Below are 26,910 nucleotides of genomic sequence, written 5' to 3'. Positions count from 1 at the left end.
GAGGAGGTAAGTTAGGAAGAAGAGTGTAAAGTCCAGGGCCTTGACCAGAGGACATGCTTGGGGAGCCTCTATGAGTAGAGAGTTCTGGAAGCCAGGAATATGTATCCCTGCACCAGAAAGGTGTCCAAATCCTCATTATACCAAGGACCCTCCTACAGGGTCCTCTGGCTGATTCTCTCCTTCCTCCCCTCCTCTGTGGGAGATAGGGTAGGAGCAGGAAAGTGAAGGAGGATGAGCTGGTCGTGAGGAAGCTCTCTGTCTGCCACCCGTTTTTGTCCTGTGTGTGCAGTTTTGCCTCCATGAACAGCTTTGACTCAGAATCATGGGATGCTGCAGTTTTCAACTCTTTGATCCAGGAATATTGACTCTCTTAGATCCTTGGGATGTTTGAGCCTGAGCATGCCAGAGCCAAAGGGCCCTAGGATTCTCCCCTGCTCCTGTTCCTGTTGGGCTCACGCCCCTCACCCTGGCGCTTCTCCTTGCAGGTGGAATGTAAGGCCATCATGGTTTTCTTCCACTACTGTGTCGTGTCCAACTACTTCTGGCTGTTCATCGAGGGCCTGTACCTCTTCACTCTGCTGGTGGAGACATTCTTCCCTGAAAGGAGATACTTCTACTGGTACACCATTATTGGCTGGGGTAGGTTCCTGGCTGTGGCTTGGACAGGCTCAGGTCCTGTGGTCAGGTGTGTCCAGGTGTGTCTTTGGTTCCGCCTTCAGGAAGTGTCAGGTGAGGAGGAGGCACTGCCCTGCCCGAGTCTAATGGCCTAGGCTCTTTCTTGGACTCTTTCTCATTCTTCTTGCCTGGGGACAGCCCACTGTCACAGGGTGGAGTTATGCCCAGGAGTCCTCTGAGAGACAAGACAGCCCTTGGGCTGAGGGAGATATAGACCCTTAGGAAGTCTGGGTGTGAGGAACAGTTAGAATTCCCAGGAATTCCAAGTGTCATGGGGGAATGATAGCCTCTGGGAGCCCCAGGTCTGCAGTGGACATTGGCCGTGTTGGTTTTCCTGTTCTCATGGACCTCTTTTTCTTGTTCTCCCAGGGACCCCAACTGTGTGTGTGACGGTGTGGGCTACGCTGAGACTCTACTTTGATGACACAGGGTTAGTACACGCTCAAGAATCAGGGCCACAGCACAGAGTAGATTCTTACAGATGGGTTCTCAGTAGCTGCCCTGACTTAGCATGAACTGCCCCCAACACACCATTCAATGCCAGGCCCAGACTAAAGCCCAGCACTGGGCACTACCTGAGCCCTGGCCCCATGCAGGTGACCCACCCAGCTGCGTCTCAGCCAGCAACCCAGCAAGAGAATGTGCTAGGTCTCTGAGCCCTCATCTACTTCTGCACTCAGCTGAGTGTCTGTTTTCCTTTTAGGGAGGGGAGGAAGCATGTTGAGGGGGAGGTCACATCCTAAGAGCTGTAGGTCTTATGGGGAAAAATGGTCCTTTCCTAGGAGCTCACTGGTGATCCTGACTTTTGGGCTTCATGCCCTGCCTTGATAGGTGAGCGGAGGGAAAGATAGAGGCTCAGAAGCAGGGGATTTTCAGAGCCAGGACCAGGCTGGAGTCTGCAGCCCGCTGGAGAGCTCTTCTTCCAGCCAGCTCCTCCTCAGAGAGCTGCAGTGGTGAAAGTGTTGGGCGCCCAGCTAGATGGGGCAGTGTCCTGCAGGCTTCTATGCTGCCGACTCATGGACGCGATCTTGCTTCTCTCTGTCCATCTTTCAGCTGCTGGGATATGAATGACAGCACAGCTCTGTGGTGGGTGATCAAAGGCCCTGTGGTTGGCTCTATCATGGTGAGTGTCCTTGGGATGAAGAGGAAGGGAAGAGACAGGGTCTTGGGCAGAAAGGCATGTGAGGAAGAGAAATGAAAGAGTCCCCACACAACCCTGACTTCCTCCTCTGTCTTGGCTGCATGATAATCTGTAACAGGGATGCACAAACTCTTTAGCTATTCCCCTAGCACTGGAGATTTAGATTATCACATTTTTTCCTTATTACAAAAGATAAAAATAGTTTTGTGCATAATTTTGAGCATGTGGAAATATTTCTTTAGAATAAATCCTTAGAAGTGGAATTGCTGGGTTGAAAGGGGTACACGTTTAAAATTTCAGATCCCAAATTGCTTTGCAAAAACCCTTTAACAATTTATGCCTCCTGAGGAAGAGTGGCTCACTTCCCCATTTCATTGTCTACACTTATAATATCAATCATTTAATTTTTTGCACAGACTTATGGAGGATTGCTGGCTTCTAATTTTAATGTACATTTCTCCATCTCGCTGGGGTGACTGAGCATTTGTTTCCAAACATTAATTGGCAATTTGTTGTTATTGTGGATATTCCTGTTTATTTCTCTTGTTCAATTTTCTATCAGATTTTATTAGTTACAGTTTAAAGGATAGTTAACGCTTCCTATGTTGTATATGTTGTAAGTATATTGAGATTTCTGTGTAGCATTCATACAGTCAAATGGTCAAGATTTCTCTTAGTTAATTCCAAGCCTTATTTCTGGTTGATGGAGGCCTTTCCCAACCCAAGATATAAAAGTGTTATTCTTGTTTCGTAACACTTTTGTGGATGTAAAACAAAGTCTACATTTTTGTGGGCTATTACATGTGCATCTTCAATCCAGCTGAAATTTTATTGTTTTGTCTGGTCTGAAATGATATTCAATTTTATCTAATTTTATTTTTTCAATGGATGGACATCCTACCCTCTCATTCCTTTTTATTGAATCCTTTCTCCATTATGTTGAAATGTCATTTTATTATAAACACTCAATATACTGGTCTTTGGTTCCAGACTTTCTATTCTATGTTACTAATCTATTTGTCCATTCCCATGGCAGATGCACCATTATGCTAGTTACTGTAACCTTGTAGCATGTTCTGGTATGCAGATTATCCCTTCATTATTCTTTTGTTTTCTTCAAATTTTCCTTGCACGTTTACTCTTTCTGGTGTACTTTTGAATATCCTTGTCAAGTTGCACCAAACAAGTGTAATTAAGATTTGTGTAGGAATTGCATTGCATTTACAGACTAATTTGGAAGAGAATTTATTTTCTTAAAAGACTGAGTCATCCTCTCCAAGAATGTGGCATGATTCTCCAAGTATTCAGTCTTTCTTATAGAGTCATTTTGGTTAAGCTTTTTAGTTTTCTTCCCTGTTCTTGCTATGGTTACCTCTGAGGTGTTTTCCAGTTTGGACTTTAAGTGGGTCTGGGAATCATTCTTTCATTGTATTTTCTAATAGACTATTGCTAGTGTACAGGAAAGCTATTGTTTTTTTATGTATTGTGTCTTTTCTTAGTTATGCTTCTGAACTCTCTTACTGGTTTTTATACCTTTTCAGTTGGTTCTCCTGGATTTTCTAGGTAGAAAATTATATAATTGTCAAATGAAAATAGATTTTGCTCTTTCTTTCCAGTGTTTACATCTTTTAGCCCTTGTTTTTGTAGGGATGGTGTTTGCTCTAGTTTTGGCAGTTACCCCTCATTGAATTGGGAAAGTTTTTCTTGTTGGCTTTGTTGTTGTTGTTTTGTTTTTTGTTTTTTTAAAATCAGGAATGGGTGACAAATTGTATCAAATGTGTTTTGGAGGCATTCATTCAAGTAATCATTTATTTAGTGATGGATATTTATAGTATTCCAGTTTTCCTTCGTTATGAACAGTGCCACAATGAACATATTTGTGCATATCTTGAGCATATGTGAATATGTCTTTAGAATAAATCTCAAGAGTCTAATTTCTGGGATGAAGAGTATGTACATTTAACATTTTCATGCAGATCAGATTGCGCTCAATGAGCAAGGTACAAGAGCGCTCATTTCCCATGTCTTTGCTGAATTACACTTGCTGGTCTTATGGGGGATAATGGAAGCTCGTTGTTTTAGTCTGTTATTGTAACAAATATTAGATTTTTGGGGGTGCGTTTTTGGGGTAAAACCTTTATTAACATGATCTGTTTATTCTTTTACTGTATTGCTAAATTTTGTTTTTTAATACTTTGTTTAAAGTTTTTGGCATTGTTCATAAAATTCTGCGGTCTTAGGTACACATGTGTGTATCTGTGTGTTTTCTCTCCTCATTCTGTTTTTGTAGCAAAATTTTGTTAGCCTCATAGGTAATCCTGAAGGTTTTGTTTTGTTTTGTTTTGTTTTTTAATTTGCCTTGAAACAATTAAGCAGTATGTAAATTACATCTTTCTTAATGTTATTCTGGAACTGGTCTATAAAATTATCTAGACCTGGTACCTTTTAATGCATACGCCTTTAACTACTTTTTAATTTCTTCTGAGGTTATTGTTCTACTTAGATTTTCTATTTCTTCTTAAGTTGATTTTGTTAATATTTGTTTCCTCATTTTGTTCAATTTTCTCTCATCATTTAAAATATTGTGTGTTTATTGTCTTGCCATCTTTCTCATTCCTAAATTTGTTTAATTATATTTTTTCCTTTTTCATTGACTAACACGTACAGTTAGCAGTATTACTAAGTACCAGGTATTGATTTTTTTTCGTTTTTTAAAAAATAATTTCAACTTTTATTTTAGATCCAGGGAATACATGTGCAGGTTTGTTACATAGGTATATCACATGATGCTGAAGTTACAGGTACAGTTGATCCCATCACCCAGGTAGTCAGCATAGTACCCAACAGTTAGTTTTTCAACCCTTGCCCCCTATCCTCCCTTGCTGTCTAGTAGTTCCCAGTGTCCATTGTTGCTGTCTTTATGTCCATGAGTACCCAATGTTTAGCTCCCACTTCTAAGTAAGAACATGTGGTATTTGGTTTTCTGTTTCTGTGTTAATTCACTTAGGATAATGGCCTCCAGTTGCATCTATGTTGCTGTAAAGGATGTGTCTACATTCTTTTTATGGCTATGTAGTAGTCCATGGTATATATGTGCCACATTTTCTTTATCCGGTCCACTGTTGATGGGCACCTAGGTGGATCCCATGTCTTTGCTATTGTGAATAGTGCTGTGATGAACAAACCAATGCATGTGTCTTTTTTGTAGAATGATATATTTTCCTTTGGGCATATACTCAGTAATGGGATTGCTGGGTCTAATGATGGTTCTGTTTTAAGTTCTTTGAGAAATCTCCAAACTGCTTTCCATGATGGCTGAATTAATTTACATTCCCACCAACGGTGTTTCCATGTTCCCTTTTCTCTGCCGCCTCCCCAGCATCTGTTGTCTTTTGACTTTTTAGTAACAGCCATTCTGACTGATGTGAGATGGAGTCTCACTGTGGTTTTGATTCTCATTTCTCTGATGATTAGTGATGTCAAGCATTTTTTCATATGTTTGCTGGCTGCTTGTACATCTTGTTTTAAGAAGTATCTGTTTATATCTTTTTCCACTTTTTAATAAAAGTATTTGTCTTTTGCTTGTTGAATTGAGTTCCTCATAGATGCTGGATATTAGACCTTTGTTGGATGCATAGTTTGCAAATATATTCTCCCATTTTGTAGGTTGTGTGTTTGCTCTGTTGACAGTTTCTTTTGCTATGAAGTTCTTTAGTTTAATCAGGTCCCACTTGTCAATTTTTGGTTTTGTTGCAATTGCTTTTGAGGAGAAAGCTATAAATTCTTTCCCAAGGCCTATGTCCAGAATGGTGGTTCCTAGGTTTTCTTCTAGGACTTTTATAGTTTGAGGTCTTACCTTTAAGTCTTTAATTCATCTTTAGTTAAATTTTGAATATGGTATAAGGAAGGGGTCCAGTTTCACTCTTCTGCATATGGTGAACCAGCAATCCCAGCATCACTTACTGAATAGGGAATCCTTTCCCCATTGCTTATTTTTGTAAACTTCAGACACTGATCAAACTGGGCATGTAGCAGAGAACAAGATTGACAGAATCCTGCCCTCATGGAACAGGCTTTGTCATTAAATTTATCTGTAAAAACCAACAAACAAGATAAAAGCAAAAATAAAACTTTATTTTTATTGATCAGTTCTCCTATTTTTTTCTTATTTCTTTCTGATAATTTTTTATAACTATTAATTTCTTTCTTATATAAGTTACATTTGTGGTAATCTTTCCCTAGCTTTTGATTTGAATGCTTAAGTGTTTTCCAGTATTTATTATTTTTTTAATCAGTTAGTTTTCGGCTCTTCATTTTCTTCTCCAAGGGCTGCTTTGGCTACACCCAAAGGATATTGTGTAGTCCTGTGTAGGCCTGTCATTGTGCCTTGTTTCTGTTTCTTTGCTCCCCTTCCTCCTCCTTTGTGACTGTTCACATAGCTTCCTACTTTGTTGAGGAAGCTTTTGTCCCCAGTCTTTATCTGAAGGCAATGCTACTATTGCCACTCCCAGGCAGCCCTTTAGTTAGCAATGCTTATGGCTGTCCATTCTGGTTCCCCATATTTGATGACTCTGAACTTGGAATTTCTCTAAAGAACAACTCTCACTTCTGCAGTAGCCTTACTTTATCTCTTTTGGGCTGTAGTTTTCCCATCACCCTGATCCTGTTTTCTCTTTCTCTTTTAGAAATGGTTTACTTTTCTGACTTACTCATGATGTCCTTTCCTATTTCCCGTACTTCTATGGAATTCTTTTTCTTCTATCTCTTCCTTCATTTCAATGATACTGTGGGAGGCTGGAGAGAGAAATGCGAGTTATCATGCCGCCATCTTGGATTAAAAGTGTAGATGGGATCTTGACTAGGTGGGGGAGGGTCCTGCTGGAGGAATAATAGCCTATGCTGAGGCAGAGGTATAGAAAATCTTTGCCCAGAATCATGTCCATTTGCCTTTTTTTTTTTTTTTCGCTCCTCAGGTTAACTTTGTGCTTTTTATTGGCATCATCGTCATCCTTGTGCAGAAACTTCAGTCTCCAGACATGGGAGGCAATGAGTCCAGCATCTACTTGTAAGTACCATTGTGTGGATGCCACAGCCATTGCTGACAGCCGCGCGGGCCCTGCATTCAGGTCACAGGCAGAAGAAGGCCTGTGCTTTGCTGATAGGGTGACCTAGCATCGGCATTTGCAGATCTTCTTCTGATTAAACAGCCTTTAATATAGTTGCCCTTCCAGCATTAAGCAAACCCAGGAGCCCCTCAGCTGCATGACCATGATATGGATGGGCAGGAAAAGAGAGAGAGGGAGAGGGAAAGAGAGAGAGAGAGAGAGAGAGCGCCTGACAGAGAGACTGACTAGGAGTCAAGATGGAAAACACCAGATTTCTTAAGGGGGGTAGGTTCTTGGTTGGTTAGAAGTTGAATTTCCTTTGGGGTTCCTGGTTCTATGGGAAGCTCATGAATACCTTTGATACACTGTTGCCTGATATTCCCACCCCCAGCCCAGACTGTGGAAGTTGCCCAGTTCCCACTAGGGAGTCAGGTGGACACATTTTCACTGGTTTGGGTGTTGGAAGGGGGGTACTTTCTTTCCTCCACTGGCCCTCAGGGCAGCTCTACCTCTGCATGTGGTCTTATTTCTTCAACTCCTTCCTTTCCAATGAACATCTGATTGTTTGGGGATTCTTGGGTTAGAGGGCAGCCTCTTACCATAGAGCATAGGGCTTTCTCCACTTCATGGCCACTTGATTTGCAAGAATTATTTCTGCAGTCATGTCCCTAACAGCCTATCTTTGCCTGCCCTCTCCCACTTCTCTCCGCCTTGTCTCATTCTGAAATCAGACAGAGCACCTTCCACCTCCCATCTCTGGCCTTGTGAATGGGAGCATGACCAGCTGGGTGTGTGGGGTATGAGGACATTTCTGATGCTGGGGAGGAAGGTTGGTAGTCCCCTGTGGTTGGCTGGGGTGGGGGGCGGATGGGCACACTCTGGTTCTGAGGGCAGTCCCTGGGGTCCGTCTGCTGGTAAGGCAAAAGCCCTATGTGTGGCTTCCTCTGCTCCTTCAGAAGAAAGCAAGTGAGGAGGAGCTGAGGTATCTTCACTGGGTGCGTCACTGGGTGCATGGTACTGCCTTCATCAGAGACTTGGGTCACAACCTTGATGGCTGCCCTGTGGGACAGATGACAAGTGGGACAGTGAGAGATCCCAGTACAGGGCTCCCCTAGGGCCCCCTTCCTCAGTCATTCTCCTAGGGGGAAGAAGCAGGAACTGCTCAGAGACCAAATCCCAGATCCTTCCCTAAGGCTCCTTGAGGCTTCCTTAGGGAGGTGGAGCTTGCTCTTGGTCTGTCAATCTGTTCAGCCTGGGGACCTCCCCATGTGAAACCCTTTCTCAGGGGTGGGGGACTAGCACAGGGCCTGAGGTGTTCAGCCAGGTTTTTTCTGCCTATGCAATGATTACGTCACATTGGAAAAAGTGCTTTTTTTTTTTTTTTTTGGCTATCCTTTTACTGTTTTTATTTTCATGTTTTTGCTAGTTTTTACCAATTCTTGCTTATATGTGTATATTATGTAGTAGAAAATGCTTCATCAATATAAATCACAAAGTCTTAGAGGCCCTGCACTGTGGGGTGGGAGGCCAGTCCTCTGCTACTACATAACCTGCCCTAGATATATCATTCCTGCCTTCATCTCAAGGATTCACAAAATAGGGCCCCACTGCTCACCTCATCTCCTGTCTAGTGTTGGACACTGCCCTTGTGTCTGGCCTCAGTTTCTCCTGCTTGGGTGTGGATCTGGTCACACACTAACAGTTGTCTCCCATATTTGAAGCTGGCAGGGAGCTAAGTCAACCTCATCTCTCATTTGAGCTCTAGTGGTCTTGATTTCCTCCCCTTCCTGGTAGGATTTGTTCTTCTACTGAGGGCCCCCAACCTCTTCTCTGGGGGGTCCTCTCAGCTTTCCATACTAAATAGGATACCCTACTGAACTCTGAACACATTTTGCCAGTTCAGACATTCTGCTTTGGGCAGCAAGAATCCCCAGGGCCTGGTGGGAAAGAAGTGTGAGCCAAGGTTTCAGGTTCTCCACACACCAGGAGCCTTGAGTCTTGTTAGGTCTTCCTAATGCATAGATAAGGGCTACTTGTAATTAGCACATGGCTTATACATTTAAGTACTCTATTAATCTGGGACATTTAAAGATCCAGCTAGTTGGTTTGCTTCTGGCATTAAAAAAAAATCGCTTTGCAATCTCAGCAAATCCTTTTTTTTTTTTTTTTTTTAGAGAAAGCCAAACCTCTGCTAGCCTTGAGTGCCCATGATTAAAAACTCAGATGGATGGAGTCTGTGAGCCAAGTGGGAGTGCCCACACAGGACAGGGGATCAGCTTGATCCCATTCAGTCCAGCAACATGTTTGAGTGACAGGGTCAAGGAGACCCTGTCGGCCAATGTGAGTAGTAATCCAATTGACCACACACCTAAGAGCTGTAGGTCACTTGGAAATACTCACGACCACATCCATGCACATTTAACACCCGCAAACATCCAGTGAATCTGGTGGAATAGGTAAGCCACTGTCAAATAGAATCACCATGTTACAGCTGAGGGAACTAGTTATCAGTGAAGTGACACGAATCCAGGAGGAAGGAGGATGCCATGGCTATGGTGCGGGCAGGCCTTTCACCCCAAGCTTGACAGCACCATCATCCCTGCCCTCAAGGAATGCACAGATGAAAAGATAGCATTAAACAAGTGTACAAAATTAGGCTTCCTGGAAGAAGAGGCCCCTAGCCTGTGTGAAGACCCCCTCAGCCCAGAGTGCTTGGCAGAGCTGGCTTTGAGCTGGGAGGTGTCTGCACTGGGAGGAGGGGAGAATGCCAGGCTCAGGGGAGGTGAGAAGGCAGGGATTGAGGGGAGAGGGAGATTCCAGGGCTGTGCCGGAGTCCCCTGGGGTACCAGAGTTATGTATGGGGCCGAAAAGCCCCTTCAGATCTGCCCACAACAGCTCTCCGGTTTTTTCCTCTTGTTTCCAGAACAAATTTAAGCCCGCGAGTCCCCAAGAAAGCCCAAGAGGACCCCCTGCCTGTGTCCTCAGACCAGCATTCACTCCCTTTCCTGTAGGTTGGTTCCAGCTGCTCAGGTGATAAGGGTTTGTCCTCCATAGACCAAGACGGTGTTCCTGACCCAGCCTCAGAAGCACCTGTTGGGGTCTGGGACCTCTGCAGGGGGACAGTGGCACTGAGCCACTCATCCTCTCTGACTGATGCTCCTGGTAGGATGAGTGGCTGGGGACAGGACTTGGGAAGTGGGCATCAGGGGTTGGGTCAGGGCTCAGCATGTGCTCAGGGTCAACTTGGTCTGGGGCAGGGTGAGGGGGGTTAGGGCTTAGCCCTCAGCGGGGGTTGGCAATCAGCCTCAGGTAGGTCAGTGTTAGCTGGAGTTGACCTCTGTGAGCAGGTAACTGGTTCAGAAAGGGGAGAGGTGAGGCTTCCAGGGTAGACATTAACTGTTCGGGGAGAGCCTCTGCCCCCTGCCTTGAAGTGAGCGGCTTCATTCCAGGGGCCTCCTCCCTGGAAGACAAGCATTGGAAGCTGCAGCTTAGGTGGAGGAGGGAAAACCCACCTGTACTCCCATGGGGTCTCTTTGGCCCCACTGGGGAGGATGCACACATCTCTGGAGATGGCTGTGCCGGGGCCAGGCATAAGTGCAGCCAGGCAGCTTTCAGTCTAGGGGCTTCCTCCATAGCCAGAGCCTTCCAGCTCACACAGCCTCCATCTTCCACTTCCACAGCACCTCCTCCCCTGCGGAGGAGCACCCGATCCTCAAAGTTCATGTTAGGGGCCGGCAGCAGGGAGTTGTTACCCTCATGTTGTAGACAGAGAAACTGAGGTCCAGAGAAGGAAAATGGCATCACCTAAGATGACCCAGCAGTCAGTGGCTGAGCAAAACCCTGAGCTAGGGTGCCCAGACTTCCCAGCTGGGACCCTTCTGGGCTGGCCGGGAGTGTGGAGGGGTGGCTCGTCCTTGTGGTTGGGGAGGAGGTGGTGGTGGGTAGGAAGTTCCCAGGATCTGTGAGCTGTGCTGCTAGTGGGGTGCCAGTGTGGTAGAGAGTACTTCTGGGACTGGGCAGGGCTCTGGGGGTGGCATAGCATCTTAGTATCAGAAGAGACCCTATGGAGTGTGTTCAGCTCAGTCCACCACATTCTGTGGACCGCCAAGTGGCCAGCACCACATTGATCCCTAGGACTGCAGACATGAAGAAGATAGGGATGCTGCCTGCAAAGGGCTCCCTGCAGGTGTCTCTGTCTAGCGTTTCTCTGGGTGTTTCCCAGGGCTGTAGCCCAGCCAGCCCTGCACACAACAGCTGTGGAAGCATTTCTGGAGTTTGGCCCTCATAGAAACTGTGTGCTGGATCCCTGGCTGACAGATGTGAGTGCCGAGACATGGAAATGGCTGTGACCTTCCTGCGGACACACAGTGAAGCTGTGGTGGAGCCAGTCCTGGAGGCCAAGACTGTCTGACTGGCAGACGTGGGGGTGGGTCCTGCACCTGTGATAGGGTCTCCCACTTTCTGAGTCAGGCTGCTCTGCTCTCCAGACAGCCCCACCCAACACCCTTGCCTGAGCTTTTAGTCTCTTTTGGATCCAACTCAGAGTTTATCGCATCAGCCAGTCTAGGTTCATCTCTTCTTCCTGATTTAATTTATTTTCCCTTTTCCCTAATTGTGACTTTTCAGAGATTCTGACATCTTTCTGTCTCCCGCCCCATCTCTGGCTTTCCTGCGCTGTTTGTTCTTTTTCTTTTCCATGAGTCCTTTTGGGCAGAGCCATTGAAGGTTTGGGGAAAGACTTTTCCTTAGACTCGTCTCCTTCAAGAGCCCTCCAGGGTCAGTCCTCCCCCAAGCTGCTCCTTGATCTGCCCTCCCCGACCCCCATCAGTGCCACACAACTTCGCCAGGTGCAGAGTTTCCCAGGAACTTGTTACTAAATGGTCTTTGGAATACTTTCAAAGAAACCTTAAAAAAATCGGAGGAGTCTGTGTTTACCACAGAAACATCTAGGGTCCAAGAGGGACAGGAACAATCTTGAAGCTAAAGAAAGCAGGACTGCAGAGGAGAACTTCAGAATTTGGGGTGAAGGTTTAAGCTTGGCATGTAGGAAGCAACAGCTGAAGTTGGGGGGTCTCCTGGACCCTGATTTCTGTGGTTTACCCAAGCCAAGGTTGAGGGGTCACTGGCCATAGGAGAGAATAACCAATTATTATCATTTTGAGACAGAGTCTTGATCTGTTGCCCAGGCTGAAGTGCAGTGGCATGATCTTGGCTCACTGCAACCTCTGCCTCCTGGGTTCAGGTGATTCTCCTGCCTCAGCATCCCAAGTAGCTGGGACTACAGGCACCTGCCACCACGCCTGGCTAATTTTTTGTATTTTAGTAGAGACGGGGTCTCACCATGTTGGCCAGGCTAGTCTCAAACTCCTGAACTCAGGCAATCCACCTGCCTCAGCCTCCCAAAGTGTTGGGATTACAGGCGTGAGACACTGAGCCCAGCCTGAGACTAACCAACTTTTCAGCTATGGCAAGGTACATAATAAATTTGAAGAATAGAATAGGTACCATTTCTGTATACCCAGTTAAGCTCTTTTAATTGAGAAAAACATACTTATTTGAGTCTGTCTCTTTGTATGTGTGTGAATAGACCTTTGACATTCATTGAGGAATCATGAAGAAACTTCTCAGGTAGATGAATACCTCCTAACAGTGCTTCTCAAGCTTTGGCATGCATGTGACTCTCCCAGGGATCTAGTTAAAGTGCGGATTCTGACCACAGGTCTGAGGTGGCACCTAGGATTCTGCATTTCTAAGAAGCTCTCAGGGGGTGTTGGTGTTGATGGTCTGGGGGTGGCAGTCTGAGTAGCAAAGCATCAAACCAAACCTCAGCATTCCTCTTCTGGAAAAGGGGATCTGTAGCTCCCACCTCACAGTGTAGTGTGAATTGAATGGTGCTGTTTATTGAATGGGAACCCCAAATCCATTTTGCACAGATGTGGGGGGGACCTGGGTTTGCCCCATCTTGGAAGTGTGTGACACAAATTCTGGCCTCAGCGAAATGGCACGTCACCACCTGTCAGGTAACTTCAGGCTTACTCTTAAAGAACTGGAATCACACAAGGCAGATCCTGAATGCTAAGGGTGTGGTCTCTGTAGCTGTCCTCATTTGCATCAGGTCCAATCTGATTTATTAATTCATTGACCAGCACCAGGAACCTCAGAGCCACGTGGTACCTGAGGAGAGTTAGCGAAGTAGCAACCCTTCTGCAATCTGAGAAGATGATATAGCTCATCATCTATCTCTGACACATCTGTGAGAGAAGGGGAAAGTGTTCATGGCTTGTGTCAGCCCAAGTCCAAGCAGGACCATACTGGAGACACAGAGAGTCAGCCTGAGACCTCCCTGAGGAGACAGAAGTCCTGGGTCCATCCACCCAGGAGAGTGTAGAGTGAGATTGCAGCCTGGGCCTCCCTCCTTGAAGTGGTTTGTTTCTGAAAGCCATGGGGCTGTGCCCAAAGGCACTACTCTCGGTCTTCAGCCCCTGCCCATTGAACTTTTATCAAGAAGTCCAGCCCAGCACTGTCCCTGAGAACTCCCTGCAGTGATGGGAATGTCCTATGTCTGTGCCGTCCGATATGATAATCACTAGCTCCATGTGGCTGTTGAGCCCTTAAAATGTGACCAGAACAACTGAGGATGTGGGTTTTTAATTTGATTAATTTAAATTCAAATAGCCACGTATGGGTAGTGGCTGTCGTATTGGAATAGTTTAGTTCTGGATGAGTTAACAATCCATTCAATCTGACTTACCTCTGTCCCCTGTGTATGTGCTGGTTCTGAGTTGCCGGGGGGCTCAGAGGGAGGAAGCTATGGACCAGAGGAGAGGGAGAGGGTAGAGGGGAAAGACCAGTGGACGGACACCCAAGTTGACCTTCACAGCCAAGCCCAGAGCTGGCCTGATTAGAGGCTCAGGTTGCCTGTGCTAGGCAGTGCAGAAGGTCCGCAGTGTGAGTTTCCAACTCTCGTCTTGTTGAGTCGGACCTCGACGAGGCTGGGCTCTTAAGCTTGGAGCCAACTCTGGAGGCAGCCCTGACTCCCTGTGTGAGACCTAGCCCAGGCCACCTTCCCGATACACACACCCTCTAAGCCCACCCACCCATCAGTGGTCCCAGTGTGAGTGTGAGTGCGTGCGCGTGTGTGTGTGTGCGGCCATGCACACTCATGTCCACATATAGGCGTGTGTTTCTCTGTCCAGAGCTGCCCATGTCTTGGCCCTTGGCTCCCTCATTCTCCTCCATGTGACTGCCCTGGCCCTGTCTCCATACCCTCTTCTTTTCTGCCTAACCTGTAAACTGAGTTTCTTCGCTGCCTGGTGCCCCCCAGCTGACAGAAGTGCTAATCTTGTCACACCCAGCAGCTGCGTGCAGAAATGCTACTGCAAGCCACAGCGGGCTCAGCAGCACTCTTGCAGGATGTCAGAACTGTCCACCATTACTCTGTAAGTGTGCGTGGCCGATGCTGTGGCCAGGAATCCTGGAGGGGTGGGGGACGCATGCTGCCACTGCCGCTGCTGGAGAAGAGTGGAGAGCCAGCCTGTGCCTCCCAGGCCAAACCCATTCCCGGCTGTTGCATGTTGGTGTCTGTGTGTCTTGTGAGTTCTCTGCAGCCTCATGGTCATGGGGTGGGTGTGCAGGGCATGGGGATGGATCTACGGCCATTGTAAGTGCTTCCTGAGGCAGCATCCCCATGATCTCTGCTGCTGCTGCCTGGTGTGTGACCTTCCTCAGTCCCCACCTTCTCTGAGCTTCAGTGTTTTCAACTGCAAAATTATTTCCAAGAGTCTTAGAATCTGAGTTCATATAGACCTTCCCCTGCACAGGGCAGGGAACGCCACTCCAGTGTCCATAGCACTTTGTGTGTGAGTCAGCATTAACTCACTAATCCCCACAACAACTCTGTGAGCTGGGTCCTTGTATCATCACCATTTTACAGATGAGAAAACTGAAGTGCTGAGAGATTAAGTCACTCACTCAAGGACCGCTAATTGGCAGAGGGAGGATTTGAACCCAGGGAATCCTAAGCACTTTGCCCCAGGGAGTCTCTGGCTGGAATATCAGACTCAATTTGGACATTCCTTTTACTCAGGGTGCCATTGTCCCCCTGGCAGCCCACTGTAATTTGGGCATCTCTGATGCCCTTTTTGGTATTTTAGGACTCTTCTGCCCATTGCTGGCTCCTCAGGGCGGGAGGACAGAGGCTTAGTCCCCATGTCATTATGGGTAGTGGCTCACATCATATGTTTCTGTCCCGAGACCTCGGTTAGCTTAGAAGCACAGTCCCAGAACGCTGGACTCTAGAGACCCCTTGTCTGTGCCTATTGCCCCATTTGCCAAAGTGGCCACTGGGATGCCCTGGCTCCTCAGCAAAAGTCCCTGACTGTTCTGGGGCTGCTGTAGGGCTGACGGGGAGGGAAGGTGTTGCCCTTGGACTGTACTGTGGAATGCCCTCACTACTATCACTGCACCCACCCTGTGGCTGGGAAAGGCCTGAAGCGTCACTGTTTCTCACACTCTGAATCCATCCCATGTAATGCCACCACGGAAGCTGGAGAGATTTGACTTCTTGGTTTCCAGGGCCCTTTTCAGACTACAGGGACAGGTACTTGGAAATGGTCCCACCTGTGGGGATGGAGGCCAGGAGGAGGAAGGCAGGGGCCACAGGCATGTTCTGGGGCCAGCTTCCTTTCCTGGACTCCTTCAATAGACATCTTTTTAAAAGTAGCCCCTATAGGTAGGGCCACAGAGGAGTCCCCAAGACATCCATATCCTGTGTTTCTGGCCATTTTCCTCTGCATTCTTGACTTTCATTCCTTCTACAAGCACCCCCTGTTGCCTTCTGGTGCCAGGCACGGATAACCAGAGATGAACAAGACCCGAGCGCCCAAGAGATAATTGTTTTGAGGATGCTGAGGCTCTCATTCTAGGCCTGTGTGCCACATGGATTTCTTCATGGAACAGGCATTTTCCCAGTGTCAGCTCCCTGCCCCAGATAAATGAGGCACCACTCCCACCTTCAGGGAGTCACAGTCAAAGACAGACAGATAAGAGGAAGGCTGGAAGGATGGACCGGTCACGATCGCATCTGGGCTCAGCAGGGACCTGCTTGGATCCTGTTGGCCCTTGTCTGTGAGCAGGGTGGGAAGGGGTGGCACCCACACTCACGGTCCTCTTCCTTTCTGGACTGAGCTTCCTCTGCCTGAAGATCTCCTCAGGCTGCTCCTCCTCCCACTGTGTCTCCTCCTTCCTTCCTTCCTTCTCCTCTCTTTGTGTAAGCTAGGAAGTCAAGGGCCTCACACAGACTCCAAGAGTTCGGCTTCTCTAGAGATCTGGAGCTCCCATGTTCAACAGAACGTTCCCTCCCAGAAAGGCTGGATGAGGGAGAGAGGAACACGTGGTATATTTGCCCCAAATCAAATGACTGCCTCATGCCTGCTGTCCACCCCGGGGGACTTAGCTCTGCGGGGAGCTGGGGAGGCTGATTCTCTGGAGAAGCTGGGCTGGGTGCAGATGTGGGGGAGGCTGCATCTGCAGGGCAGAGCTGGACTCTCTGGGGAGACCCACGGGGAGCCAGTGTGCCCACTCTGGGGGAACCCTTGGGAGCACCCCCCATAGAGCAGGACCCACAAGTGCACACGGTCCCAGTGTCCTAACTGTGGGCTTCTGTAGCCCTGTGCCTTCAGAACGGAGCCCCACCCTGCTGTCAACCTAGGGCCAGAGGCAGGCAGGGGAACCCGGGAGAGCTGCCTCAGGAAGCACTGCAGTCCTCCAGCCCTTCCTCCCCTGCCTGGCCCACTTCAGAGCATTCTCCTCCACCTTTGACTCAGTTTCCCAGCAGCAGGTTCCTCCTGCCCACTTGGAGATTGCCGATGCCCGGGGTCAGTAAGTTCCTCCTAGAATCCCTCCCAAGTTTCTTCCTCTCAGTGTGGTCCCCTCACTGAGCCTTCCCTCCCTCCCTGTCATCAGCACCTCCCCATCACTTGGTGAGTGTCCGGGCTAGCCCTAGACTCTGAAAAACCAACTGTCTCTGCGGCCCGTCGAGAACTGCTTCTTTCAGGCACAAAGAGCTTTCTTCCGGAACAGGAGAGCGGCTGCTCTGCCTGAGGACCCAGCATTTCCCTCAAGCTTCTCAGTCTGATCCCTGTGTTTTGCCCTGACTTTGCTTTTCCCGAGGGTTTTGCACGTCACCCACGGGCTCCCTGTAAATCGTGTGCACATTTTTAGTGGCTGAACAGGCTACTGACTGGGTGCCCTGCAGACTGGGGATGTCTCCCCACAATGTCCTAGAGAGTCCTGGCAGCCCAGGCCACTTGCACTGGGAGAGAATGCTGAGGGGTCTGTGGACACGGGCCCCAGCTCGGAGGGAGAATAAGGGACTGGGGCTGAGTTCTCTGCCCTCTGTGGCTCTGGCCCTGAGCCCTGGAAGTCCCCAGCGCAGATGTTTTGCTTTCTCCCGACAGGCGGCTGGCCCGGTCCACCCTGCTGCTCATCCCACTCTTCGGAATCCACTACACGGTGTTCGCCTTCTCCCCAGAGAACGTCAGCAAAAGGGAAAGACTCGTGTTTGAGCTGGGGCTGGGCTCCTTCCAGGTAGGTGTGGCGCGTGGGGAGGGCAGAACTCACTGGGAGCCAGTTGCTCACCGGCAGGTGGTGCTGGAGGCTCTTTAACCTAGACTCTGAAATGAGTACTAGAGTAGAGGTGATGAGGGAGCCCTGTCTGCTGTCTACCCTCAGGGCTTCTGTAAGAAGACACACTGGTGTCTGCCTATAACTGCATCTGAGTATCCTGAACCAGTTGTCCCCGCTCCTGGCCCCCACCCTGGGTGACCTGAGATGGCACCTCCCAGCAGCCTGGGGTGCAGGGTGGAGTGTCCTCAAGAGCCCAGTGTGTCCACAGCCTGACTTCAGCTTTCTAGGCCATGTACCCCTTGAGTTCTGTCTTACCCACCTCTAGGTCCCCAGCACAGGGCCTGGCCGCAGAGAGCCCAGTGAGCTGCACAAGTGCACGAGCAAACAGGCACGAGTGAGTGAGGGGATGAGAGGGCGAACAGAATGCTGCCTCTGTGCCTGGAGGAAGGACTGGATGGACTGGAAATGAGTAAGGGGCTAGGCAAATCACGGTGAGGAAATGAGCAGGCAGGAGCAGCAGTGGGCGGACGTAGGCAGGGGCAGCTCTGGAGTGTCTGGGGATAGAGTGCCTCTCCCTAAGCCAGCTGTTTGAATTAGGATTTGATCCTGATGGTCAGAAAGTTACTCTCCAGATCTGACTTGATCTCATCCACCATTTTACTTCAAGGCCATTTAACCTGGCCCAGGTTCTTAGTCTGGTGAGACTGACCATGGGTCTCATCTGAGACTGGCCTCATGGGCTCATAGACAAAGCCCTGGCCCAGGAGTCAGAGCCCAGGGCTCCTGTCTCTGTGCTCGCTGACCAGTTCTGGGGTCCTTGAGCTATCATTCTTCCAATACCTTCAAGCGACAGCACAGGGCACAGGGATTGCAAGGAACTAATTTGCAGCATTCAAGAAAATGCTCCTGCTTTTTCAGTGTAGGTTTAAAGAATATATAGAGAATAGCTAAGTGCATATGCTGTGCCAAGTACTCACTCTGCGTGGTGTTCTGCATTGCTGTGTATGACAGTATCTGGCCCAGGGAGGGCAGATTGGGGAGATGGCCCAGGGACGGCAGACGGTGGACAAGGATGGCACAGGTCTGTTCTGTCCTGGTGGGGTCCTACCCTCAGAAGCCTGCAGGCTGGTTAAGAGCCAAGATAAATTCTAGGGCATTCAGGGAAGGCTTCTTATAGGAAGTGGGGTAAAGCTGGCCTTTGGGAATGGGAAGGATTTGAACAAGGGAATGTGAGATCCAAAGCTGGAATCTGTGGGATAGGACTTGCCCACTAGCCACGTGGCCTCATGGGTGTGCCCATCTTGGTAGAGTAGAACTGTCCCATCTTACCCCAGATCCCTGGGCAGGTGCCCCCATCCAGATCATGGTGTATTTCTGCTTCCTAGAGTCACCCCCTCCATGCCCCACACAGCATTTCAGAAAGTCCTTTGCTAGCATCCTCAGGCTTACTTTCTCTATTCGCAGGGCTTTGTGGTGGCTGTTCTCTACTGTTTTCTGAATGGCGAGGTAAGACCTTGGCCCTCTGGCTTCTTGGCAGTGGAAGTGGGGCTTTCCGGGAAGCAGACAGGGGAGCCACCTGTCGGCCACATAGGACTGACTCCCCAGAGGGGACTCTACCAGGTTCCCAGCACTGAGAGGAGGGGCTGGTCACACAGCTCCTGGCATTGTGTGGTGCCAGGACCTCCTGATACCTGCACCCTGTGCTGGAATCTGTCCCACTTTTCTAGCCGTGCAGCTGAGGCCCCACCTGAAGAGCAAAGCTCCTGGTAAAAGCGTCAGCTCTGCTCTGCACAGATCTCCCTGGGAGGGTCCTCTCCATAAGACACTCCGTGGTGAGGAGGAATTGACAATAAGGAAGGCTGGGGCACAGGACATAGGACCTACAGGCCATGAGGCTGTGCTTGGCACAGCTGCTGAGCCAGGAGCTGCCCAGCACTCAGGGCTGCCCCTAATTGGCCAGACAGCCTGGCCCAAACTGTCCTCTGATAAAAGGGAGACTGAGAATTTGGAAGAGACCCCAGGGAGAGACCTGGAACCTTCTAGTAATACTCCATTGCCAGAGATGTGGTTCGGGGGCTCCCTCTGTACCCTGTTGGGGTGAAACTCTTGAGCACAACCCGAAACAGAGGTGCCGGGGCAGCAGTGGGGACTGAATGGCTAGGATGGATTTGAGAGTAGGTGGGAGTCTTTGCACCAGTGCTTGGGTCTTAGCTGCATCACCTTGGCAGGCTCCTCCCTCTTTTGCATCTGAGCAACAAAGAGATTGGGCTCTGTGATCACCCAGACAACCTACAGAAGGATCAGATTAGGACAGACAAGGAGAGGCAGAAAGGGCCCTGCAGGTAATGGCCAGGAGAGCTTAGAAGTGGGCATGTATGTAGCTTGTTCTGAGCTTGCAGTGGAAGTAGGAGCTGGAACTGGAGAGGGTGGCTGTAGGTGCTGCTTCCAGTTGAGCAGTCTGTGCACTGCACAAAGGTGCTTGACTGAAAAGGCACATGGAGGTTGAGACCCAGCCTGGCCCCCACTCACCATGCTAAGAGCTACATGGGTGTGTGTTTTCCCAGAGGGGTGCATTATTTAATGGTTCTCAACCCTGACTGCCCATTGGAGTCACCTGGGAAGCTTTAAAAAATATGATGCCTGGGTCTTGTGCAGAACTTTTGATGTAATTGTTCTGGGGTATGACCTGGGCACCTGGAATTTTTAAAGCCCCCCAGGTGATTCTAATGTGTAGCCCTCTTACTGGTCAGCCAAGAGTGGGGATCCTTTCCCGATCCACCTGCCCTGTGGGGCTGCTTGTTAAATATTTCTTGAAGGACCCGATGGACTAGTCTCTGCCTGGCCTGAAAACAACAGGAAGCTGTTAGGAGGCCTTGCTCAGAAAGTGGCAGGGGAAGGGGTTGTTCGGGTCAGCTCCTCAGAGGCGTCCCTGCCTACAGCTGCTAAAAGCCCCCACTGGAGACTTTGAAGGCCGCAGGCTGCAACTAGGGAGGGGGAAGGGTGCTGAGGGTGGCAGTGCCAGTCTGGGAAGGGCCCCAGGCCAGAGGGCCTGGAGGCTGGAGAGGATGTCCACCTGGAAGTGATGTCCAATTTGCTCCCTGCAGGTACAAGCGGAGATCAAGCGAAAATGGCGAAGCTGGAAGGTGAACCGTTACTTTGCTGTGGACTTCAAGCACCGACACCCGTCTCTGGCCAGCAGTGGAGTGAACGGGGGCACCCAGCTCTCCATCCTGAGCAAGAGCAGCTCCCAAATCCGCATGTCTGGCCTCCCTGCTGACAATCTGGCCACCTGAGCCGTGCTCCCCTCCTCCTCCTCTCGTCCATCCACAGGCTGGGACTGCAGGCAGGCGCCAGCCCACGCATGTTCGCGCCTCTTCCCTCCCCTTGGGCAGGCCCTGGGCCGGAAGCTTGGCTCCTGAGGGGGGAGAAGGAGGCAGGGCACAGACTGCGATTGTCCCCTCCTTGTTTTGGTACTGGTCCCACTCACTGTGGTCCCCTGACCCCAGACATGTAAATACTCCTCAAATTTGGAAAAGTTGTCCCATCCCTTCCCCCTTTGCCCCAGTGTCCCCGCTCACTTCCAGTCAGGTCTCAGCTCCACCCCACTGTGTCTTGGTCAGCCTCAGTGATGGCCTGACCCCAGCTGTGAGGCCTTGTGAGCTAAGGCTGAAGAGACCTTGCCTGTGGGAGCTGGGGTGGTACCTGCCCCAACAGCCTCCCATCATCTGATTTTGGGTGTGACCCCTCAAGTGTGCATGCCACCGTAGGGCTCTTCTCAGTCCTGGACCCAAGTCCCTGAGGCCTAGCAGAGGGCCAGCTCGGGTGGCCAGAACACCCCTTGGTGCAGGCCTCCTGGCACTCGCCTGGCATCTTGGTGTCTGGGTGCTCAGCTCCCGGGTCCCAGGGCAGTGGGGCAGCTCCAAGGCTTTTCTCATCAGAGACTTCAGTTTGGGTGGAGAGTGTGCAGGTCAGGGAAGGTTCTGGTGCTTTTCATTTGATCTAAAAGGAGCTGAGAGCCAGAAATGTGGCTGTGATTGGGAAAGAGATGGAGTTTGGGAGGCCCATGGAAGAAAACCTTCGCCATCTCCATTGTTTTACCCCCAGCTTAAGATGGACAGGGTTCTTCTGGTCACCTTCCTTCCACCTCTTCCACCCTCATGGATGCCTTCCAGAAGCTGTCTCCAACCATGCCCACCACAGAGAGCCCTTAGGCCGTCCCCTCCCCATTTCCCCTAAGTCAAAGCCATGACTAGGATGTACCAGCCGCCTGCCTGTGATGTTGGCGAATCCTGAAGCACCTGCACCCGAGTCTGGGGCCCAGGGCTCCTCAACCCCCACCCCCATGGATGATGTGGAGCCCCAGACACCAGCTCCTCGGGTCTGGACTCAACTATTGAAATCTCTGAGACCTTTGCAAAGATGTCCCTTATATGCCCTTGACCTTGACTCACCATGGGCTGCTGGGGTGTCGGGAGGAGAAGCCACACCCACCATGCCCAGGAGCAGAAGCGGCTGCTGATGGGGTGGCTGCTCCCCACCACCCGCCCTGGCTCCCCAGCTGCAGGTTGCACACCCTCAGCCTGAGAATGTACAATAGGGCGGTGCCCAGCTGGGGAGGCAGAGGAAAGTGCTAGAGTACGTGGTCCTTGTGTGACCTAGCTCATTCCATGTCAGCATTTGGTATTACTCCTGTCCGAGTTCTGTTTGTGGACTTGTTTCATGATGGTGTTCTGGAATGCTTGGGGACTTTGGGTGGAGGAGGATGTTGCTTCATTTTATAAAGAGGAAGGGGCCTGGGGGACTTGGGAAAATGTTTCTGGAGAGGCTTTCAGAGTGGCTGGAAAAGGCTCTTGCTGCTGTAATTTAGAGAGAAGCTCTGTGTCCTTGGCCAGTCAAGTAAGTCCCTGGGTCTTTGGCAAAACCAGAGGAAGAAAGGAGCTACCTGCCCTTTCCTGGGCATGCTTGGCGACTCAGATTGAGCATGGAGTGTGCAGTGGTCCTTCTACCCTGCACCTGACCTCATGATCCCCTTCACCTGCACTGACGCAAGAGTCCTGTGACCATCTTGCATTTTGGGTACTGCTAGGGGGTCTGGGCTGCTTGGAAGGAGCCTGGGGTTCAGGGAACTAGACTCTATCCCAGTTGGTTTCAGACTGCTGTGACTGTGACTGTGGACATGATGCTCCCTGTTCTGGGCTCCAGTTTTCCCATTTGTGAGATGAGGCAACTTCTGATGCTTCTCTAGACCCTGTGCTTAAGTGATTTTTCCAGTTCAAAGCCAAGGCAGGCAAAAGGGCATGCATCATTGTGCCTCATATCAGGTTTTGATGAATATGTGTGTGTGTGTGTGTGTGTGTGTGTGTGTGTGTGTGTGTGTAGAAGGATGGAGACAGGATGCTGTTTATTTTCCATTTCTTGGAAATGGACCCTCTGTCCCTTCCATCTGGACACCACAGTGGAAGTTGATGGCCTGGAAGGAAGGATTAGGTCATGGACATTTGAACAGGTGCCTTGGGCATGATAACGTAGATGCAGCCATATATACCTTGCTGGGGTGGGGTGCCACCTCCAGATCCAAGGAGCAGCTCCCTGGGGATGGACCCCATTCATTCATCATCACTCCCAACAGCAGGTCTGTTTCATTGTGGAAGAAGAAACTTTGGCATTATACAGACATCATCACAAAACAGTAAAAAGAAAATCAATCCTGAACCCCATGCAGTCTGCTGCTTCCTGAGCCTGGCCCTGTGTCCTCATAGAGGTTCTGGGTTCCTATTGGTTGGTTGGTTGGTTGGTTTTTCTGTCTGAATGAATTTTTGCCAGTCTTGTGAGCAGATATACCTGATGTATTCTCAATGTTCCAGGAGGTTCTCGCCTTCAGGGTCACAGGCAGTAGGGGAACAGCATAAGGTCTGTGTAAAACCCTTCCCTCTCTGACCCTGTTTTCAAATCTGTAAAATGGGCAGCAAGACTAGATGATTTGTGTGTAGCCCAACACATCTCTGGAACTCTGTCTAAACACCAGCCATCTACTTGGAATGGGCCCCAGGACTGTGGTATTTGCCTGGGCCAGGAAAGGATAAGAAATACTGTCATGTGAAGACAGCTTGAGAGGCTTGGGAAAAGTGGGGCTGGGGAGGAGCAGGCTTGTCAGACTCCACCCCTGTTGATGATCATTCCTGGAAAGGGGGTTCTCGTTCTATGCAATCCTAAAGGACAAAACTCACCCGTGGGAGGCTGAATTATCCTGGGATGAAGAAATCGCTCTTTCCCTGTCACAACTGTCCAGCCAGGGAACAGGGAGGCAGTGTCAGGGAGGGACACTCATCCTGGGGGAAATGGGATTCCAAGTCAAGGATGCTGAGGCTGTTGGGGAGCCAGAGAGGGGGGTCCTAGTGCAGGATGTGGGTGGCTCTGTGGTTCAGTGAATCTGTGGTGGTCCCTAGCACTGCAGACTTCATGACTCCCCACTTAAGTGCAAGCCAAATTCTCTGTCCCAGTGTGTAGCTCTGTCACCCTGCTTGACACATCCAGTGGCCTACAGTGACTCCTCTCTAACCCCACCCCCTCCAAGCTGGGTTCTTTGTGGAACAGGGCCAGGGAGCTAGAGCCAAGCCCGAGGTTTGAGAAACACTTGCATCTGTAATCCCCGCCAAGGATGCCCACTCACCTCTCTCATCTGACCCTCACTCTTCGTGGAAGGGAAAGCTCAAAGGGACTCTTTTATTTTGAGTAGTCCCTTGCCCTCTTCATGGTCACTTCAAAGTGAAGCCAGCAAGTATTGATACTTTATCATTTAGTATTATAAAGTATTAATAGTTTATCACAAAGTCCTCCTTGAGCCCAGGGACCATGGAAGTCAGCTAGAAGAGCCCTGAGCAAGGAGCAGGGACTTGGGCTTCTCCAAGCTTTGCTCCTGGCTTATTTGACCTTGACTCATTCCCCATATGTCTCTGAGGAGGCTCACAAAATACTAAAGCTGGGAGGAAACTTGGAGATCTATAGGTCAAACCTCCCCATTGGGCTGATGAGAAAATACATGTGGGCCTAGCATGGTGCCTGCCACCATGGTGGGATCCAGTATATTTTATAAATCTGAATGAGTAAATGGCTCACCAGTTTGTGCACAGCCCTGCACATGAACAGAATGTGATACTCAAGGCTTCCATGCAGTACGCATGTAACCTTGCACAGGAGAGGGGCTCTGGTGACCGATGGTTTTCCAGGACTCTATTGCAGGAGAAGCAATGGAGTCAGTGTGGTGTGGGGAGACCTGCTTTTTAACCTGGACTTAGCCACCTGCTCTGTGATCCAGGGCTTACCTTCTTTGGGTCTCGGCCTCCTAATCTGAGTAATGGGGAGGACTTCATTGGCATTGTTAGTCCCACAGGCCAAGGATAAGGTTGAAATGAGATGGCTTGTGTGTGAAAAGATTTTGGAAACTACACAGATGTGGGCTTGTTCTTGGGATGAAAACTGCTGGAAGGAACTCCTTGCTGTTTATCTACTGCTTTGAGCCCTCCTGAGTTAACCTTTGCCCCATTTGTAAAACCACCAGCATCAGGAGTAAGGGGGAGGCCAGAGGGCTCAGATGGACACAGAATTCTAGCTTTATCTGCATCAGCTGATTCAGTTTTCTGTTGGGATCAGAGAGAGGATACTTCCATATGGGTGACAGCAGCCATGCCCTTGGGAGTCATCTTCAAGGATCTGGGACATTTTGGTGTGCCCATTCCTTATTTTCCTGAACTCACAGTCTTGGAATGTTTCTGCACTTGGCCATGTGTGTCTTGTCTTATGTCTGTCTTCTGTAGCTTTGCCTCTGTCAGGGCTGGAGTGGTGCAGCCCCTGGCATCTCAGACATGGTTCCTGCCTCACTCGTGGGAGCTGGACCAGCCTGGGTTTCATCTCCCACAATAAAAATAAGCCCCACAGACCTTACTGCTACCGCTGCTGCCATTAATGCTGTGCTCATAATCTTGTCCAGGATTTTAAGAATGTCAGACTGCTGTAGATGACTCAATAAATGTTTTGCCATTTTTCCTGGTGGCTGTAACTTGGCATAAGTGGAGGGAAGGGAGGAGAGGAGGGGGAAGGGGAGAAGACTACCCCCAAAATTTGATTATCCCAGAGTAATCCAGTGTATACAAGGCCCAGTGGCCTTTAAGATTCCAAAGGAGAAATATGAGAGTGGGCCTGAGTGAGCCTAGGATGGAACTCGAAAAGTAAATTAGAAGTCTTCGCCTTAAAGGATCTCCAGGGGTCATGGAAACTGAGTGAAATCATGACCTTCCTGTTGTACCTTGGGAGTACCTACCAGATATCCCAGAACCTTGACTGCAGAGAGCATTTCATCCCAGGTAACTACAGGTATATCCTTGGCTTCCAGGATCCCATCCCCTAATACTTCTGGATATCCCAAACCATCAGTCCCAGCCAGACCAGATAACCAATTCAAGGTAACCCTCATTTCCTTGAGGTTCTGTTGATTGTCACAATCCCAGTGTGCATTTTCATATTGATCATAATGTTCAGTTGCTAGTAAAAGAAGATAATTTTGGCTAGGTCAGAAAAGGAATTTACGAGAAAGATGTTGAGCTGGTCATAGATTTCTCTTCAGGCTGGAGAAACTAGAAAAGGTATCTGAAGCCATATCATGCTGCATGACTGATGACGAAACTGCTGCCACCCCCGTGATGGCTCTTCCATGCCAGGGACATGGCTTTGCAATTATTGCCACCTCTGAAAGCAGAGAGCTTTGCTGCCATCCTCACCATCAAATCAGATTTTACTTTCAGCCCTCTTCCTCAAGTTGCCCACTTCCGAATCAAAGTTTCATGTAACACCATTGGATTGGCTGTGTCCTTGCTACAAGGAAGACTGGAAATTGGACTTCTCTGGATTCTACCTGGAGGTCAGGGTCACAAGCCTGAAGATTTTCTAAACATAACAATAAAATCCTGAGAATAATAAATGCCCACTACCACAACAGGCCTGAGGTCTACAGCAAATGCAGGGCCAGCTTCCTCTAGCAATCAGGTGGGCCACTGTGAAGAAGTCAAGTCAATCAAAAGATGGATTTTAGCCCAATAGTGTGCTAGCCCTGCAATCAGCTAGGGCTGTATAGATCACTCACCAGATGCCTCTCAGGTGTTCATGGGGGTGTTCCTAAGCTGGGACAACAATGTCCCTAATGGGACATTGGTTGGTTCTGCTTCCAGAGGCTGTGCCTGCTCCTCTTTCTCCAGACTCATCTCTTCTTTTAGTTCTAAAGGAGATGACCAGGCTATGTTATATGACCCACTTAGCAGATATTTTGAGTTGCTTCCAAAATGGAACCTATGCTCAAAGGCTGAAAATTAG

The 26,910-nt window shown here is 49.3% G+C and overlaps 1 protein-coding gene across 6 annotated transcripts in view; it reads left to right on the top strand.

Annotated features, from left to right (window-relative positions):
* The window catches only part of ADCYAP1R1 (ADCYAP receptor type I), a 59,341-nt gene extending 33,752 nt beyond the window's left edge, over positions 1–25,589 (top strand). For 3 of the 6 annotated variants that reach the window (XM_007981692.3, XM_038004795.2, XM_038004794.2), the window contains 8 exons: positions 486–639; positions 1,045–1,105; positions 1,729–1,798; positions 6,790–6,881; positions 14,277–14,360; positions 17,379–17,508; positions 19,012–19,053; positions 20,652–25,589. In XM_007981692.3, coding sequence (XP_007979883.1) covers positions 486–639; positions 1,045–1,105; positions 1,729–1,798; positions 6,790–6,881; positions 14,277–14,360; positions 17,379–17,508; positions 19,012–19,053; positions 20,652–20,840 — 822 coding nt within the window. In that variant the 3' untranslated portion in view covers positions 20,841–25,589. Of the gene's footprint in view, positions 1–485; positions 640–1,044; positions 1,106–1,728; positions 1,799–6,789; positions 6,882–9,844; positions 9,929–14,276; positions 14,361–17,378; positions 17,509–19,011; positions 19,054–20,651 lie in introns of all 6 variants that reach the window. The other 3 variants (XM_007981694.3, XM_007981697.3, XM_073008997.1) reach the window with 2 other exon arrangements.
* The last annotated feature ends 1,321 nt before the right edge of the window (positions 25,590–26,910 follow it).

The sequence above is a fragment of the Chlorocebus sabaeus genome, chromosome 21 (genome assembly GCF_047675955.1).
Source record: "Chlorocebus sabaeus isolate Y175 chromosome 21, mChlSab1.0.hap1, whole genome shotgun sequence".
Taxonomy (NCBI): domain Eukaryota; kingdom Metazoa; phylum Chordata; class Mammalia; order Primates; family Cercopithecidae; genus Chlorocebus; species Chlorocebus sabaeus.
The sequence above is the reverse complement of the archived record's forward strand: the minus strand, read 5'-3'. Positions and strand labels throughout refer to the sequence as shown.